General features: G+C 52.7%; 1 protein-coding gene across 3 annotated transcripts in view; it reads right to left on the bottom strand.

Moving 5' to 3' along the window:
• HK1 (hexokinase 1) overlaps positions 1-19,191 on the bottom strand; it is a 113,902-nt gene that overhangs the window by 41,454 nt on the left and 53,257 nt on the right. For 2 of the 3 annotated variants that reach the window (XM_027596273.2, XM_027596271.2), the window contains one exon: positions 3,021-3,183. In XM_027596273.2, coding sequence (XP_027452074.1) covers positions 3,021-3,183 — 163 coding nt within the window. Of the gene's footprint in view, positions 1-3,020; positions 3,184-10,247; positions 10,491-19,191 lie in introns of those variants that run through there. The other variant, XM_027596272.2, reaches the window with a different exon arrangement.

The raw sequence follows: 19,191 nt of genomic DNA, 5'->3' as shown, positions 1-19,191 counted from the left end.
CTCCTGGTTCTTGGTTGATAAAGGGGTGCAGGGGAGGTGAGAGTGGAGGCACCCCAGTCACAAAGGGGCAGGGAGTGGACTGGGGGCAGGTATGCGAAGCCTTGGCATCAGCCTGTGTGGGGCTGTGGGGTCCGTTCCAAATGGAGTGTGGGCCCCAGGGCATATGAACTGAGCCCAACCATGAATATTAGGAACAGTTATGGGGAGCAAGGCTATAAGGGTGTGTTCGGGGAGCACCGTGCTCCCCAAAAAGATACACTTAAGTCCTAACCCTTGGGACCTGGAAACGTGACCTTATTTGGAAACAAGGTCTTTGCAGATGTAATCAGGTTAAGATAAGCCCTGAGTGTGGGGCCTAATCTGATTAGGATCCCCATAAGAGGGAAATGCCCTGTAATGACATAGGAAGAGACTGGAGACATGCAACTGGCAGGCCAAGCAGCACCAAGGACTGCCCACCACCACTGGAAGCCAGAAGGCGCATGGAGGCAGGGGCAGGGCTAGGCGGGTGAGGCAAGGGAGGGCGCTGAGAGCCAATGGGCAGACCCAGGCTGCACAGGAAGGGGGTCTTCATACTGCAGGGCTTTGGTTTCACCCCTCATCCTCCTTTGGTCAACACCACTCTGTGCTCCTCAGAGGCCCTAAATATTTGGCCCCGTCCACACTGGAGAAGAGAGGCTCAAAAGGAGGCGTGGGGCCCAGGCTGCTGGCTCCCTTTCCAGAAAAGCCAGGACAGTGCTCCCCAGCATGGGCATTACCACACATGTCATCACACTTAAAACAGGGCTGAGTGTCAGACGCGTCGTTATTTTACATAACACGAAGAACAAACGAATACCACCCGTTATAATCTTAAGGTGCAGTGATAGATAATGCACTGCTGATTTCAGAAACATTCAAACTAGAAAGTGTCTCAAAATAGATGAAATATGTAAGAAAAGATCAAAGGTTAGGGGAAAAGGCAGGTAAGCCAGGTTCAATAGATTTCTTTTCTGCAGCTCAGGGCCTACAGTGTCTTGGCATCCGACATGAATGTCTGAGAAGGGCTGCAGAGTGTTTTTCCCCAGTGAGTCTGAATGCTGGGCCTTATTTTGAAAAATAACTGATAGGGGTAAATGGCTAGATTACTCATGTAGCTGGATCACACTTAGAGACCCTGAACTCTGCAAATGGATTCTAAAAGAGTAAAGAACACCCCTGGCTGACATACGGTCCCTGCATGACATATGGTCCTTGGACATGTTAGCCCTGGGCCAGTCACACAGGATCAGGGGCCCTGCGGGAATCAGGTAGCCCTCGGCACTCTCCCAAGCCGAACCAGGGTAGGGGCCCTCCGGGGGCTGCCCACACCCACGTTACCTCCCCCTTCCCCTTCTCTTAGCTGGAACCAGGCACAGCCATGCCTCTCCGACAGAACTCTGCTAATCCTGGAAAGGCTCAATTCTCCTAGATGTGGGTGCCATCTGGAGCTGAGGAAAAGCAGGAGTGAACCACAAAGCCAGAGACATCAGAACAAAACCCCGGGCACACCACAGCCCCACCACTCCAAGTGACCAGAGTTTCTTTGCTCGTTATTAAAAAGTTAAAACTGCTGGTAACCAGGACCTCAAGGAAAACAAAAGGAGGGACGTGGAATAGATTTCCAACAGTCGAGAGCCATGAGAGATATAAACACCAATGCGTACGTGACCACAGAGCCAACAGAGCACATGCCCTCCATCAGCATCCAGATCTCATCCAGGACTTCTAAAGAGCACCGCAGACCCGGCATGACTGTCCCACCGCGGCCGGCCCGCTCCGACAAGCTGTGTGCTTGCCCATCCTTTGTGAACATCGGCTGGAACGGCTGCTTTCCGGACACCCATTTTGCACCCATTTGGGAGCATACCAGATGCTGCAAACCGAGGCCTGAAGCGAAGCCTCCAGAGCAGGGAAGAAACCATGCAGGTGTGAGGGCCAGGCTCTCAGGGCGTGGACTCACAGCCCCTGGAGAAACCGAGAGAAACCCGACCTCCCCATAATCTCTCCCCCTCCCTCTCGTGCAGCAGGTGAACCCCAGGCCGGAGCACAGAGCACCCCTCGGAGCGGGATTCCTGGGAGGGTGCCGTGCCGGCCCCAGCACGGCACCTGCCCCTGCAAACTACTAGCTGCAGGTCAGCCGGACAGAACGGCCTCCTCCAAGCGAGCCAAGCTCTGCCCTCTCAGCCTCCGCTCTGCCGGGTACAGGAGCTAAGCCCCCTCCTCTGGGGAAGGGGTACTGACAATCCATGGGGAGCCCCCAACTCCCCTTTGTGGGCCATGAGCTACACAGCTACACACAGACAGGAGAATTTTTTTCTCCCTAATTCTACCTCCCTTGCCGTTTGTCTGCTTGAGGGGCTACCTTCATTTAATATCTATAAAATTCTTTTAGATGGGAATGTGTATCTCCCCTCTGAGTCCAATACCCAGCTGGCCACTGGATTGCTACTTATCTGAAGGGAGGTCTTGGTGCTCTGATGAAGAGATTTTCCTAAAATGAACTCTTCATTTGTTCTGGAGACTTTCATGTTCTAGAGCAATGCACACAGCATCTGTAAGGTACACACACATACACACACACACACACACACACACACACACGACCCTTTCTTATCATTAGCCACTAGACAGTCAGTCCAATGAGGGCAGATTAGCCTTGTCCAACCATGGCATCTCCAGTGCCTGGCATATGGTAGATGTTCAGTAGGCATATGCTAGCTGGATGGATGGATGGATGGATGGATGGATGGATGGATGGATGATGGATGGATGAAGGACGGATGGATGAAGAATGGATGGATGGATGAATGGATGGATGGAGGGAGGGAGAGAGGGTGGATGGATAGAGGATAGATGGATGGAGGAAGGATGGCAGAACAGATGGATGAATGAATGAATGAATGAATGAGGGAATAAATGAAAAAATGAAGAGAAAGTAGGAAGGATGTTTTCACAGAGAATTCAGCTCTCAGAGCTCAATCTCTGGGTGAGAGACTCACCTGAACCATCAGGGATGGACCTTACAAACGTTGGCAACATCTTGACTGTGGCTGTTGGATTAAAATCCCGGGAGAGGCCATTCTTCATCTCCTTCTTGAAACGAGTCATGATATCTATCAGAGTTTCATCGGAGAGCCGCATGGCATAGAGATACTTGTCAATCTGCGGGAAGGATAAGAAGGAAGGGAAGTGAGGCCAAGCCTGAAGAAGGTCATTTCAGCTTGAGTCTGGCTGGGGCGGGACAGGACAGGGTGAGGTGCCTGCCTGTCTAGGACAAACCAGCTCCCACAGACGCTGACACATCACATGATGAGATAAGCAGTCACGCAAATGCCATCAGCCACATCCCTCAGAGCAGTCTTGCAAATGCTCCGAGCCCCAGTTCTTCCTGTAAAATGAACCAGGTAGCTCCAAGTCCCTTCCAATCCTCGAATGTTGCATGGAAGTTGCCCTTCGATCCCCAAGCACATGCCGGAGGCGCCCTAAGCCTGCACATGACTCCTTTCCTCTGTGAGAAGTAGCTGGCCCATCCTCAAGTGGATGGCAGTGTCACAGAGGTTAAGAACGAGGGTGCCAGAGCCAGCCACGTGGGGTTCAAATCCCAGCACCATCACTTAACAGCTGTGTGATTTTCAGTTTCCTCAACTGAGAAACTGACATGGTAAATCTCATAGATGGGAGTTTTAAGATCAGATGAGACGGAGAAGCACTTAGAACACAGAAAGTGCTCAATAAACATTAGTGTTAACGTGACACAGTGGTGCTGGTGGGTTTCCTCGGGCACGATTTCTTGGTGGGTGGAAATAGTGGCCAAAGGGCTGGAATCATTCAGGACATGGGGCGGCAGGCCCAGAGCAGAAAGACCTTAACCCCACCATCCCCAGAAGGTACGGAGACAGCCCCCAGGCTCCCACACCCATGGGCCTGGGCCGACATGCCCATACTTCCAAGTCATTCCAAGTACTGCCCCAATCTACTGCTCTTCCTGGGCTCCCCATTCTCCTTGGGGTTCCAAGGCTCCTAACCACAGACCCCTTGGACTGTCGCTGGCTATTCTTCCTTCATAGTATCTTCCCATTTATTCTCTCAGAAAGTATTTATTGGGCACCTACTGTGCTCTAAGTCACCTTGTCTCACCATTCATTCTTTTTGCTTCCCTTTGGCTTAGGAAGCCCTGACAGCCATGTGCCTGGATTTCTCCTTCCTCATTTCTGATTGCTCCTCAGTCATTCACTGTAATGGTTTTCCATCTTCATTCTCTCTCCCTTCCAACCCAACCTGTACACCGCTGCCACAGTCACCTTCTTAAAGTGCAACCCTGGTCAATTCTTCTCCGTGCTCAAAGCCTTGCAATGTCTTCCACGTCCGAGGTGCCAACACTCTGCAGGTGTGGCTTCGTGCTCTCTGAACTCTGGCCTAAACACCTCTACCATTCCTGGGGGGATCCCTGGGCTTTCCCACCAAAAAGCCCTTCCTTCTCTTCCCGGCTATCCAAATCTCCCCTACCCTGCCAGGTTCAGATCAAATCTCACCTCCTCCTGCAGATGTCGGAGTTCCTCAGGCTGGAGATGACCCCTCCCTCAGCACTGATCTCTCTGCACGGTAGAGCCTGGATCACAGCTTTCTGCACCTGTCACCTTTACAGGGTCTGCTCCATTCACCTTGACCCTCCAGTGCCTTGCACGCAGCCTTGCACACGGAAGGCTCCCGGGGGATGGAGAGAGAGATTTATGACCCAATGAGGCTGAAAAGACCTTGATGCTTATTTGCTTCTGAGAATGGCATCTCATGTTCACTTTGCAGGGTGGCTGGAAACGTCCTGACTCAAGGACACAGAGTCCTCAGCCCTAGGTCATTTCTGCATATTTGAGCTGGGGCAGCCTTCTGCTCACTCTGGTCTCCATGCCTTGTGCTCCCCCAGGCCCTGCGTGTCCCCTGCCTCACGAACCATCATCAGCACATTGGCAGGAGTCCCCCAGTGTCCTCGGCGGCCAGAGACAACCCTGCCCCCACCCCCAAGCTCTGCTACCACAGCCACCTTTTCCCTTCCCCCTTGTGATAAAGCCCTGCAGAGAAGAGCAATCAGAAACCACCAAGAGCTCAAGTAGAAATTGCCAGAATCACGGCCTTAGGAGAAGACACGCTCTGTCCTACCCCCAAGGCTGGCACCAGATCAGCAAAACTTGCTGTCGTGGTGCCCACAGTCTGGCGGGGGAGAGGCAGTCACGATACAAGGGTGTGTGAGCAGCCCCAGGAACAGGAGTCTACTGAGAAGCCTTCCCGGAGGCGTGATGTCAGGGTGTGCATCCAGGCACAGTCAAGAGCATGTGTGAAGGCCAAAGGCGGGGGGGGGGGGGGGGTGTGTGTCCAAGGAACATAAAGAAATTCAATATGGATCAAGCACAGTGTAAAAAGTGAGGCAACTAGAAAGACTGTGAGGAGCTACATTGTGCAGGATCTAGTAATACACGTTAACAAATTTAGACTTGATCCCAAAGCACAGCGAGCCTTGGGATGACTTTGACGAGTATTCAACAATGACATTTGTGTTTCAGTGAGATCAAGCTGTCTGCTGGGGAGAGAATGGGTGAGCAGGAGCAAGACCATGCACTAAATCAATAAACGTCACATTGCTACTCTAGCATTTGGGACATGCTTCTGCTATCATGTTCCCCACCCTCCATCATGAAGTGTTTATTGACGGGTCTATCTCTTCTGATAAAACATGTGAGTTCCCTAGGGAAAGGAACTCACCTGGTTGCCTGGTACAAAAGAGGAATTCCATTCATACTAAATGCTAGAATACTACTCTATATCTTATGGCTCACAGTATATCAAGTGCTTTCATATCCAGTAGGTCATTTAACCTTCAAAACAACACTATCAGGGACACACTCTTGATCCCAATTTTACAGATGCAGAAACTGAGGCTCCACAAAGCAAAGTGATTAGTTCAAAGACACAGCCAAGAGAGTCAGGTCTCATACCTGCAAGTCTAATGCTGCTCTCTACAACTGTTCCCATCCCTCGGGGAAGACCAGTTCCCCTATTCTGTGGAAGGTAAGCCCAAGTAAAACTGCTGAGGTTTTCCAGCTGGACAGGAAGAAGCTTCTAGAAAAGCCAAGGCTCTCTGCAGCTCCACAGCCATCCTGCCCCGACTCAAGGTGCAGGTTAGCACAGGGACAGTGATCCGAGAAAAAACCCAAAAAGAGCCTAGAAGCTCAAAGGAGGAAGCAGGCTGGGGACACAGAACACAAGCCAGCCCCCAAGCATCTGTGGAGAGGAGGCTTTCCTCCTCTGGTTCAAGGTCATGAATCATTATGTGGGACAACCCCTCTCAGAAGAGATGTGGAAACGGGGTCCAAAAAGAAGGTGTAAGTTGGGGCCGAGCTGTAACTGAGCCTGAGGCCTCCTGGATCTCATGTGAATGAGAGAGTAAGCTACCGGGAGCCCTTTCCACCGGTCCTCGGGAGCTCAGGAGGGGCCTCTGAACCAGCGTAGATGCTGGGCCGGGGGTGGGCTGGCCAGCCAGGCAGCGCCCGGTGCAGGGCTCAGCGGGTCCACGGCACACGGACTGGGGCCCCTCAAGCAGCGCAGGAAACACGGGTGCAAAGCCCACGTGGGGGACACTTGCAGAACACTCCCAGGGGCCCAGAGCGCCCAGCGCCTCACCGAGCCAGGGGCCTCGCTCCCCTTGTTCAGGCCAGCCCTGCCTGGCAGCTGGCCACACTGCCCCTGTCCACCTGGGAAAGGCGACTGGGTCCTGGCTGGCGGGAGGGAGGGAGGGTGTCAGGCCAACCCCCCTGCCCGTGTGCTGCACATCTCCGGGCGGCTGCGCCCTGCAAGAAACCCAGCAAGAGAGGGGCTATCCCTTCGGTGGGGCCAGAGGCCCAGGAGCGGAAGCCGGCAGAGGGAGGCAGCCCTGAGAAAGGACAACTTCTGCTCTCCGGGGGTTTGGCCAAAGTCCGTGGTCTTCTCAACTTGTCCACTTCCATCCCCTCTCCTCAGCGTCTCCAGATCGTGCCCCTCCTCCCTGAGCCCGCCCTCTCCCCGACACATGCGCAAACAGGGGCTGCTGCTCCGACCCCGCATGCTGGTGCCCAAGAATCCCTCCCGTGCCTCCAACCCCTTCCTCTGCAGTTTGGTGACCGGAGGCCACAGCATGGCAGCTCCGGAGGCTGCAAGCCGCAAGCCTCAGCCTTCGGATGGTCTGTCACAGGCCAGAAGCTCCCAGAAATCCGTGACAGGAACCCTCAGCACCCCACCCCCCACCCCCACCGCGCGCTCCCTCTCGCACGTGGCGTCTGACAAGCACATGCAGGACTCCGGGCCGACTGAGAAAGAAACCAATAGGTGCCAGGCTCCCGGACACCCCGGGGGCTGGGTCCCGCAGACTCTTGGCCATGACTGAGAAGGACCCCCGCCCCGGCCCCGGGCACCTCTCACCAGCCCCTGAAGGGAAGGTGCCCTAATACTGTGCAAACCCTTGTCCTGGATTGGCCTTCCTGTGGACCAAGAAGGCCTGGAAGCTCTCGGCCGCGCCAGAAGCTGGACCACGGCAGAGGCCGGAGGAGACCCCGGAAGACAGAGCAGGGCCCCCCACCAAGCTCCTCTGGCTCAGAGCTGTGGGGCTAGCGAGAGAAGCCAGGGGCCCGGCACTGGGCAGCACGCAAACATCGCTGGGCCCGACCTCAGACCCCCTCCTGCGCCCAACAGAACAGGCACAAAACACCAACTCAAGACCGGACATGCCCGAGGGAACACGCCCGTGTGGCAGGAGGCACGGTCACCCCTGGTGACCCAGGCATTTTGACACCCCCCCCTTGACACCCCCCCCCAAGTGGACGGGGGCATGGCCATGGAAATTTTTCACTCCTTCTCTCCTCGGCTCTACCCTGAGGCCCCAGAACAAGGCAGGGCAGCAGGGGTGACTGCAGGTGCCCGGCGCCCGCCTTCCAAGTGAACTTCCCACGGGAGCCACTCTACTTGCAAAGACAACTGAGGGGCGGGCAGTGGAGGGTTAAGAAAACTCTTGCTTCAGGACAGGGCAGAGATTTCAACATCGGATTCACTTCTCTTTCTTAGGGAGGCTGACTCAGGAGAGAACCGGGCCGATGAGTGTCACTTGGATAATAGCTCGCCATCTGCCGAGGGCTCTGCCGTTTATACACAGGATTGTCACACACGTTGTCCCGTCTGGATGTCACAGAAAGAGATGAAATGAGCTCATGGATGCCACGGCCGGGCATGGGGCAGGCACGAAGAACGTTAGCTTCCGCCACCACGACCCGGGGAGGGAGGCAGGAAGGACAGCCTTATCCCCGTTTTAGAGTCGAAGAAACGGGGACCCGTGACTCACACCAGGTCTCATGGTTTGGAAGTGGCAGCCGGGTCTAGATCCCAGGTCTTCTAAGCCCTCATTCTGGGCTTCTCCTTACGCCTTGAAAAGAACATGGGACTGTGGATGAAGAGAACGGGGTTTGAACCTCGGATCTGCCATTTAGTAGCTGTGTGTCTTTGGACAAGTTCCTTAACCTGGCTGAGTCTTGCCTTCCTCACTGTTAAAGGCGATAATAATGCTTTCACCTCAGACAGCTAGTGGGAGAATTTTAAGAATGTGCCAAGAACAAGGTAAACATCAAATAACATTTCCCACCCTCCCATCGAAATGACCAAAAGGGAGGCTGTCTCCCTCCATGCCCCAGCTAACTGGTAATCACGTGGCCCTGACTCCTTTTAGCTAGGAGAAATGCACTGATTACCAAACATTACTGCCCCATTCTGTAGAAGAGACCACTAACGGTAGCGCAGCCATATGCCCGAAATCACGGCAAATTAAAGACTCTGGCGAAATTCCTCTGAAGCGTTGCCCAGTTTTATTAGGTTGTTTTTTTTTTTTTTAACTAACAGTAAGTTATAGTCACAATAAGCAATATACACTTGTTATTAAGAAGTTCACACAACACAAAAATGCATAAAAGTAAAAAGTGTAAGTTCTCCCCCCAGTCCTTCCAGAGAAATCCCTGCTAAGAGCTTTACGGATTAGGATGGTTTTTCTACCTAAACACTCATGCATACAGAGCGCGCCTTTTTTTGTTTTGTTTTACAAAAATGGAATCATACCTGGGGGGGTGGGAGAGGGGGAAAAATGGAATCATAAACACTTTCTCCTTTGAAATCTTAACCCCACCTTCCTATTTCCTCCAGGACCTGCCTTTAAGACTCACACTAAGAACCATACTTGGATTTCCTCAGGACACTGCCTGGTTCAATGATGAGGCACGGACAGGGTAGCGTGGACACCCGTATCCGCCTCTGGCTTTGATACCCCGTAGGCACCTTGGTTTTCCCATCTGTCACGTGGGTGTGTTCACATGACCTTGAACTACAAAGGCCTCTCTACTCTGCACAGCACTTTCACAGTGGTCCTCAAACTCTCCTGTCCAGAGACGTGGTGATGGTGCCATCACTTCCAGTGCCCTAAGGAAAAATCAGAGGCCAAAGAGGTTCCTCGAATGGCCAAAGTGACCACTGGTCAGCAAGAGAACTGGGGTAGACACCAAGTTCCCTGGTTCCTGGTCCTGTGCTTCTTCCTCTGAGAGCTTTCCCGCTCAGCCGCGGAGAACCCAGGCCAGGTTCCTCCCAGACCCAGGAGATGGGGGCATGGGGGCGGCATTAAGGCCACAGCTCCCACCACTCCACGGGCAGCACGGCTCCCTCGCCTTGCAGAAAGCATGCCACTCCTCTTCACTCTCCACCACCCACAGGCTGTCTGACCTGTTCTCGTCCCCCTTCCCAAAATCCCGGGAAGAGAGTTCAGAACCACACTGAGCCCAAAGGCTATGCCCCGCTGCGGTGTGTGTGCTGGCCTGAGCCCCCTCCTGCCCCTCCTCCCGCCTGCCCGGGCTCCTCAGTGCCCCGCCCCACCTCACTGCTATGGGCGGTGGCCCAAAGAACCTGTGTTCCTGTCCTGTTCTTGGCAACTGGGGAGCATCTCCTGCTCAGCTCCTCGTGGCCACAACAAGAGACATCCTCACCCTGCAGAGTTCCCCACGGGAGCCGCCATCCCAGCACCAGCCTGCCTTCCCTCGGGCAGCCTGGGGCCCTAACAATGGTTCTTCACCCCCAAAGGCCTTTCCTCATGGATCCACCAACCCCTCTGCTTGCTCGGCCTGTAAAGGGCTTCTCCATGCCTCCTTTCTCCCAAAGTCCACCTCCAGACTCACCTCCTCCGAGGGGCATGCCATGATCCGCCCCACCCAACAGCAGCTGCTCCTCTTCTCAACATCCCCTCTGCCATCAGTGGTCACTATGTAGGTATTAATTTGCCCCGGTGGACACATGGCAGCGGGAGAGCCTCTCTCAGGAGCGGCAGCAACACACACATGATCTGTGCCTCCAGCTAGTCTGTGAGCGCCCAGGGGACAGGGGCCATGCCTTCCAGGCCCTTTGTGTCCTCTGCAAAGCCCTCCGGGTGTCTTTTCCACTGGGCTGGGTGCCTGCGCTTCTGGGCGGGAAGGCCTCTGGTGCCGCCTAGCCAGGGAGGTCTCAGAAGGGTTTGCTGGCTCAGATAAGGACGCTCCTCTTCCCTGAATGGCCCAGCCCCTCACTTCAGCCTCCTGGGGACCTGTGTGGGGCCAACAGCCTCTCCCTGAGGGACAGAGTGTTCCAGGCGTTCTCTGGTCCTCTACCCCGCCGCCCCCCCCCCCCCACACACACACAACATCTGCATCTCAGGGCTGAGGCCCTGAAGGACACAGAGCCCTACAGATAACCGAGATTCTCACTCCACTCTTCAGGCCTCCCAGAGACTGCTAAATACCTGACAGCCTCCATAGGAAATGTGTTTGGGAACATGAATTCCACTCTAGAGGCTCCCGAGTGAAAGATGGGTGCACCAACATCACCAGAGCAAACAGGACCCCTTCCGCAAGTCAAAATATTGTAAGGGGAGGTTCCCTTTCCCCAGGCTCTTTACGAAGGTTCGTCCCCTCAGGCAGCCCAGGGACCAGAATGGGTTCTTCACCCTTATCTGCCATCTTATTTATGCTTCTGAACTGCAAGCTCCGAGCTCCCTTTCAACGAGCATGGGCTGGGCACCACAGATTATCCATTTGACACTTTTATGTACTCCCAACAAATCAGGAAGAGAATGGGATCCCCGCTCTTGATGAGAAATTGAGGTCTGGGGAAGGGAGATGTTAAGCAGGGACCCGGCCCATGCTGGGCGCATCCACCTGCCCTGACTTGCAGCGGGGCGCAGGGACTGCATCTTACACAGGAGGAAGCTGGGGCCGTGAAATCAAGTGAGGGACCCCAAGCACCCAGCAACCGGTGCGGCTCCCGCTCAAGACTCCAAACTCGACACTCCTCCCCTAGTTCCTCAGAATCCTCTTGCGAGAACCGTGTAAGGCCTTGAAATCATGCCCAAGGTCCTCCTGGCGACCTTGGTATGCATTAATACCCCATAACAAGCGCTTCCTGGGCTGGTGAGAGAGACCAAGCTGCCGCCCAGGACGAGAACAAAGCTGTCACACTGAACTAGCTAAAAATAAAGGAGGTACCCAGTGGCCTCAAGGGGAACAGAACCGCCCTGGAATGTGGCAGGGCAAGAACAACAAGCTTAATTCTCAGCCTCGTGTGCTGGGGCCAGCCTCCAGACTCACAGTTCCCAACGTCCCAGGTACCTCCAGCCAAGAGAGAAGAGAGTCTCCAAAGTGCAGTTTGGCTTTCACTATGAGACAACCAGACCCTAAGGCCCTGGGGTGCAAATAGTGCAGTGGTGCGAGTAGACCTGGCTAGAAATCCAAAGCCCTCAGGCCTCCTCCAGCTACACTGACCCCGCCCCCATCACCTTGGACAAGTCACTTCCATGAGCAAAACAGCAACAAACTGCCCTCTGGCCCTCATACAGGGCACAGGAGCTCCAGACACCGTGGATTACTCTCCTTCCTCCCTCTCTGGATTACTCTGCCTCACCGAGCCTCTCACAGCGCCTAAAGGTGTGTCCTGGCATTCATACAGTTCCCTATGCTCTCCAAGTGTTTCCACATCCCTTCTCTAACTGGATAAATGAGCAGACGGCAAGGCAGGAATCATCCACTCCATCTGACAAATAAGGAAACTGAGGCCCAGACAGCTCGCTGGCCACCACCACACTGCTCAAGCTAGAAGCATGTGTTAGAGATAATGGATCCCAGCCGCCTAGTCTTACGGATGAGGACACTGAAGCCCAAGGACCCGGAAGAACCCACCACTTTCAATGCAGAGTGCCACTGCCCAAAGTTTAGCCATAAAATTCACTGTCTAGCAGAGCTCTGTCCAACAGAAACATAATGCAGCCGCATATGTAATTTTAAACTTTCTAGTAGCCACATGTTTTTTAAAAGAAAAACAGGTGAAATTAATTTTAGTAACATTGTACTTAACCCAATATATCCAAAATATTATTCCCACAGGCAAACAATGCTTTTAAAATGATTAATGAGATAGTTTATATATCTTTTTGTCATACAAAGTCTTTGAAATCCTGTGCATACTTGACACTTAAGACCACATCTCAAATCAGGCTCACCATATTTCAAGTGCCCAGTAGCCATGTGCGGCTAGCAGCTACTGTTCTGGACGGCATAGCTCTAGCATCCCCAGTTTGGGAGGCTTCGGTGATGGTTTCTACTGCAGGCTGCTGCCCTGTACTCTTTTGGAAGTGTGCAGCCCTGGACCACGGTCCGGGTTCTGCAGGGACGGCGAGATCTGCCCACCGGTGTCAGACCTGCAATCCCTCTCCTGGTCCTACTGCTTTCTGGCCACCAAGATCATGTCAATTGCATTTCCTGAGGTTCAGCTGCCCCATATGTAAGATGCAGGAAGAAATACCTACATCCAAGTTGGCTGGAAGGACTCAACTAAATCAAGCACGTGAGAGTATGTTGTAAATAGAAAAGAACTTTGCAAAGGTGACATGGTGCCTTTACGATGACAGTGGCCTGGGTCTCCTCCTCCACCCATCCCAGCCACCCAGAGAGACATCAGAGAAGGCACCAGGTGACACAAGAGAAACGAGGGCAGATCGAGTAACAGGGCTGAAAGCAAACCCCAATCAAGGAAACTAGCCGCTTACAGTGCAGCCAGGCAGAGGCTGCAGGAGAGGACAATCTTCAGAACTAGGCATTACAAGAGCATTAGGGGTTCTTCTTGCAGGTTAGGCATTGCCCTCGGTGGGGGTCCTCTTTTAAATGCAAACAAGGATGGGGGGGAGAAGACAAATAGAAAGAGTACAGGGAGAAATTTGAAAAATGGGAAATCCCTAACATTTCACTGTAAATGACTTTGTTGGGCCAATTTCCTTCCCAAGTGGAGGGAGTTCATCAACACTGAGCAAGGGTAGGGGGGCATGGGGGGAGGGGGACAAGCAAAGCCAATGTGCTCGTGTTGGGGAGGATGGGGAGGAAGGGGAAGGAGCAAAAGAGGTCTGGGGAACCTGGTGGTGGACGGGTAGGTCCTGTGCCCAGCTCTGCCTCATCTCTCAACCTCCTTGGCTCTGTTTCCCTAAACAACAAAATGGGAGGGGTTGGGTGTGGTATGGTGGGAAGAACATGGGTTTCTGAGTCAGGGGACCAGGGAGTGTTGTCCCTATTACTAATGAACTGTGTGGTCTTCAACAAGTCACTTCACCCCTTGCTGGCGGGGGGGGGGGGGGGGGGGGGGGAGGTCTCTGTTTCCTCACTTCTAAATGGAGACGGTGCCTTTCTCCAGGGGGATAAAGACAGGGGCTCCCCCAGCAATGCCACTCCTATGCATATGCCCAAGAGGAGTGAAAGCATATGTCCACGCTGGAAAAACATGCACACAAATGTTCACAGCGACATTATTCCAAAGTGGAAATAACCCCAATGTCCATCAACTGACATATGCATAAACATACCACGGTATCCGGATATAACAACTAAATATTCAGTAATGACGGACTGATCCGTGCTACAGCATGGATGAACCTTGAAAACATGATGCTCAGTGAAAGACCAGACACAAAGGCCACATACTGCATGATTCCACTTATACGAAATGTCCAGAAGAGATAAATCCATTTTTAAAAAAGAAAGTAGATTAGTAGATGCCAGGGGCTGGGGTGAGGGTGGGATGGGGACTATCTGCTTAATGGGTACGGGGTTTCTTTTGGGGGTGATGAAAATGTTCTGGAATTAGATGGTGGTAATGGTTGCACAACCTTGTGAATGTACTTGAAGCCACTCTGTACACTTTAAAATGGTGAGTTTTACACTGTGAGTATTATACCTCCACTAAAAAAATAACGGGGCTCTGCCATCAGATTCGATGGGTCTGAAGGCTGGCTCTTCTGTTTCCTATCTGAGCCTCAGGGGTCTCTCTCCAAAAGTGGAGATCATAACAGTACCCCCCCCCCCCCGGCACAGGGGCGTTGTGGGGATATATCGCCTTCAGCACAGCACCCAGCAGTGAATGTGACAGGCATTTCATGAAGAAACACTGATGATGAAATAAGACCTGTGTTAGGAAAGAAAGGCCCCTAGTCGGCATTCAATGTCCCTCCGAGGTGCCCTTCAGGTGTCAGCGTTTGTGGCCTATAACCAAGCCTGGAATCAGATGAACACAAGATCCGACATCCCCCCCCCCCCCCCCCCCCGGAGCAGGGACCTCGGTTTGCAAATGGCTGGGCTGCACACTTCGCATTTCAGTTGTCCTGCGGTGGGGCACGGTCACCCTCTCCTTTTACGGAAGATAGTCAGAGAGGCTGCGGGCCTGAGCGTCCTCAAACAGAGGCGGGCACATTTAGGGGACTGATAAGCCAGCCGCGCCTGGCTCCACCCAGGAAGGGAGAGGGTGTGCGGGCAGAAGCCCACGTGCATGTTTTAATTCCCGGAAAAGTGCAACGGATTCCCACACTGGAGCACGGCGTGGGGGGGGGGGGCACAGAGAGCCCTCCCCGCCTTTCCCTGCGCCTACTCCCCCTCCTCGGGAGTATGCACGCGTCCCAGCAGCAGTCAATGGGGCTGGCACGGCTCTCAACGAGAGCTGTCAACCTCACAAGGGCTCTGCTTGATACGGTAAACGAGGAAATGGCTAATTTTAAACTAAGCTCAACTAAGCTCGAGTGCTGTAATGTGAATGGAAATGACTGGGAAGAAAGAGTCTCTTTAAAATTATCTACTTGGGACGCCTGGGTGGCTCAGCCAGTGAAGCGTCTGCCTTCGGCTCAGGTCAGGATCCCAGGGTCCTGGGATCGAGCCCTGCATCGGGCCCCCTGCTCAGCGGGGAACCTGCTTCTCCCTCTCCCTCTGCCTGCCGCTGCCCCTGCTTGTGTACGTGCGCTCGCTCTCTCAATCTCTCTCCCTGACAAATAAATACATAAAATCTTTATTAAAAAAATTATCTACTAAAACATGTTACAGGTTTGACCGTCCCGAGGGTTAGTGTGGGACAAGAGGAACCTGTACAAACTTCTGAGGGAAGTATGAAGATGGCAATTTGACAAAATCTGGAAAATGGGAAGATGCACACACTCCTCCACCCAGCAGTTCCGTCCCAGATAGACAGCCCGAGAGGCCAGAGCAATGCGCGTGTCTACTGGAGACGGGCATGAGAAGAATCACAGTGGCACTGTTTGTAATGTGAAACATCAGAAACCCAAATCCCCATCCAAACAATAGATAAAGTATACATTGTGGTATATTCACACAATGTAAGAGCATGCAGCAGTTTAAATTGATGAAACACAGGTGTATGGATCAACATGGAAAAACCCCGAAGATAGATCGCTAAGGTAGAAAAGGCGAGTTGCAGAAGGATACATGGAGTATAGCATCCTTTACAAAAGCTTACATCCACATAAAGTAACACTGTACACTGTTTATAGATACATGCTATGTAATAAAGGCATAAAAACATGCATGGAAATAATAAACATCTAAAACAAGACAGAGGCGCTCTCTGCAAGGAGAAACAGAATGGGACAGGAGATGGGAAGGCAGGGCTTCCAGGCTTCTCTAGTGTAACTGTAACTGTCTGTAACTTCTCAGGCTGCGCGGTGGGTACACAGGTGTTTAATATTAATCTCAAATCTCGTTTTTATGCACCTCAGATATTTCAAAATAAAATTTGACTCCTACGTATTGACTTGTGGGGGAGAGAATTAAAATACAGACTCCAAGTTAAATCATTAAAATCAACAAAGGTGGATTTTTCTTCTAGAGGAAAGAAGCAGAGGGAGTAAGAAGAGCCCACTGGACCCCATTCCAGATTGTCTTAAGACCTTGAGAAAATCATGTCTCTCTCCATGGGACCTCCAGTCCATTTCTAAATGAGGAATAAAATCCCTGCCTGGGGTCTGCAGCACAAAGGGCAGGCGGTGGGATGCCCAGGGGAGGCGCTGCTCTGGGACACTCAGGAATACTACTACTTCCTGTCCTCACAACCTCTCAGGAGGTTTTTGAAAGCATACACACACACAAGCATGTTGTACACTTGTGTGTATCGTTAGATAGACAGGTGCACGCGCGCACACACACGCACACACACACACGACATCTGATAAGACAGCCAGAAACGGTACTGGGATGCTCAGAGATAACAAGCCATTAAAGAGAAAGCAAACTACATTTTGAGAACTATCCATCTGACTACCCCCCCCCCAAAGTTTCTAAGTATAATATTCCCATTTGTCCACCTAGAGCCTGGCTTTAAGCCACTCCTGAGCAAGTGATTTCCCACCCATGATCTGACCCCTGGCCCCCAACTGCGAGAGCAAATCATTATTTATGCTCCAGGGGAACAGGGATCGTGTCTACCAAGTCTATAGTTGTCACCCCAGCCTCACACAGCCCTCTGCACATAATAAAGGACTCAAACGTCTTCCAAAGACACTACTGAGTTCCCATGACCGGATTGGATTCTAAAGGTCCTCAGACCAATAAGCAGGTGCCAGCAGTCTGGCCATGACTGCTTCTGGGCCTCGGAGGTGTATGGCTGCCCCGCTGTCCGCAGGGGCGTCCTCAGGCATGCTCAGAGCGGACTCCAGAGGCTAATTCTACCCAGCAGGAATCCCTGACTGCAGACACACGCGGAGACAGTACCAAATCAGTCTCTTTTGGAGAAGGCTGCCCATGCCATCTCCAGAAAACAGCAGGAGCGTGGGAGGACGGCAGAGCATGGCCAGATGTGAAAGTCCCTCATACCCACCCGGTTTCCCAGTTTATTCCCTCACGAAGGTCCCAAATTATCAAACCAAATGAAGCGCTGGGGCTTCTCTTGGGGGGGAGAACTCCGAAGACATCTGAGGTAGCAGGGACAAGGATTATGAGATGAAGATTCACCAAGGAGTGAGGCTCTTCCTGGACAGTTGTATAGATCTAAAGGTATCTGAGGCATTTTTCATAATTTCCTAACCCTCCTCTCCCTCACCCCTGAGCAATAAGGAAAGGGCAATTTTTTATGCTTGCTTTTGCAGCTGGGACACATGAGCTCTGAGAAAATAAACCGTGGGTAGCCCTTTCACTGCTAAGCATACTCTCCCCCACCTTCCTGGGTCCAGTACTCCTGAGTTCAGCTGTTGGACAAATCGCACCTATTTGTTCACCGGCTAATGGGGATTACTTAGGGTCACGGGGACCCCACTCAGAGATAACCCACTGGTCACCATTCTGACAAACTTGAAGGAGACGAAGCTAGTTCTTCCTTTTTTTTTTTTTTTAAGATTTTATTTTTAAGTAATCTCCACACACAGTGTGGGGCTCAAACTCACAACCCTAAGATGCAGAGTCGCATGTCCTACCAACTGAGGCAGCCAGGCGCCCCGGGAAGCTAGTCCTTCTTAAGAGGCCAAGTTCTCACCTTGCTGGACTCCTCTTTCTCTCCCAAACAAAGCACTATGCACACCATCACCCTCCTCCAGGCTCCTAACGGCAAAGCCAAGCGGAAGAAGCAGGCAAGATGACAGGCCTGTTAAAAGTTACTTGGAGGTCAAAGGACCCAGCCTCTAGCTGCAGACCTAGTAGATGTCTGGGATTCTGATGAATGGGATCTTTCACAAACACACACATGCCTTCCCTTTCCCGCTAAAGGCACTAGGAGAGTAAAAGGAAAGTATGTCTTGTACTTATTTCAGTCTAATGCCAGGACACGCTTTTCCCAGCACCCCATTAACCAGTGTCATGAAGGGAGAGTCTGGTAAATGGGGCTCCACGCCAGGCAGCCAGGCACTTGGCCTGTTTCAACCCCGGATATATTTATGAGATTGAATTAGTGACATGTCTCATAGGCAATGGAGAGAGAAATGATAACCCTTTTCATGATCACTTCTGTATCCTGAGCAATCCCGAAGGAACCTTCCCTGGCACCATCCCCATCTTCCTTCCTCCTATCCCCAGGCCAGAAGGCAAGAAAATGAATGAAGGTTAGTGGGGGGGGGGGGTGCCAGGGCTGTCTCCAGAGCCCCAGAGGCTGCCTAGGGCTGAAGGGCTGACTCATCATGGCTACCCACGCTGGCTGGGTAGGCAGGCGGGGGGCTAGCCTCACTGGGTCCCCACTGGGTCGCAGGTAGGGCCCAATTTCAGCAAGAAGAACAGGCCTTGCAGTCCTGCAGCCCCACCCAGGCTTTTCACAGCAAGCAGTGGGTAGGAAGGGCTGCTCTCTCCCAAGTCTTGAGTCCCAAGAGAGAAGATGCAGTCCCCCAGCTTCTGCCCAGGTGGGGGTGGGGAAAGCTGACTAGGCCACTGGAACGCGTTTCCACTAGGCTCTCGGGAGGCCCAGGAAGCTTCCTGGTGACCACACCCATGGATGGCCATGCTACGTAGCCCATAATGCAGACCAAGGTGATCCTCTGACAGGAATACACACCACCCCCCCCCCATAGAAAGCAGTTTAAGGTGGTGTGCAAGAAAGCCATCTCGTTCTTAAAACTCTCCGTGGCCAATAATAATATGTGGTGGAAGTTTTGGCTCAAGACCCTCCTCCAGCAATGTTCTGAGGCCAGCAGAGAGTGGGGAGGAAATGCCAGGATCCCAATCTCAGAGCAGAAGGGATTTGAGGAGGACCAACTGATTCAGAAGTCACACACCCAGATGCCTCGGGGAGCCTGGTGGATAGAATTGGAGGGAGGCCACAGTTAACACTGAGTGCCTGATAAAACAATTCTTA

This window comes from Zalophus californianus, chromosome 15, assembly GCF_009762305.2.
Source record: "Zalophus californianus isolate mZalCal1 chromosome 15, mZalCal1.pri.v2, whole genome shotgun sequence".
Taxonomy (NCBI): Eukaryota; Metazoa; Chordata; class Mammalia; order Carnivora; family Otariidae; genus Zalophus; species Zalophus californianus.
This window is presented reverse-complemented; position numbering and strand designations above follow the sequence as displayed.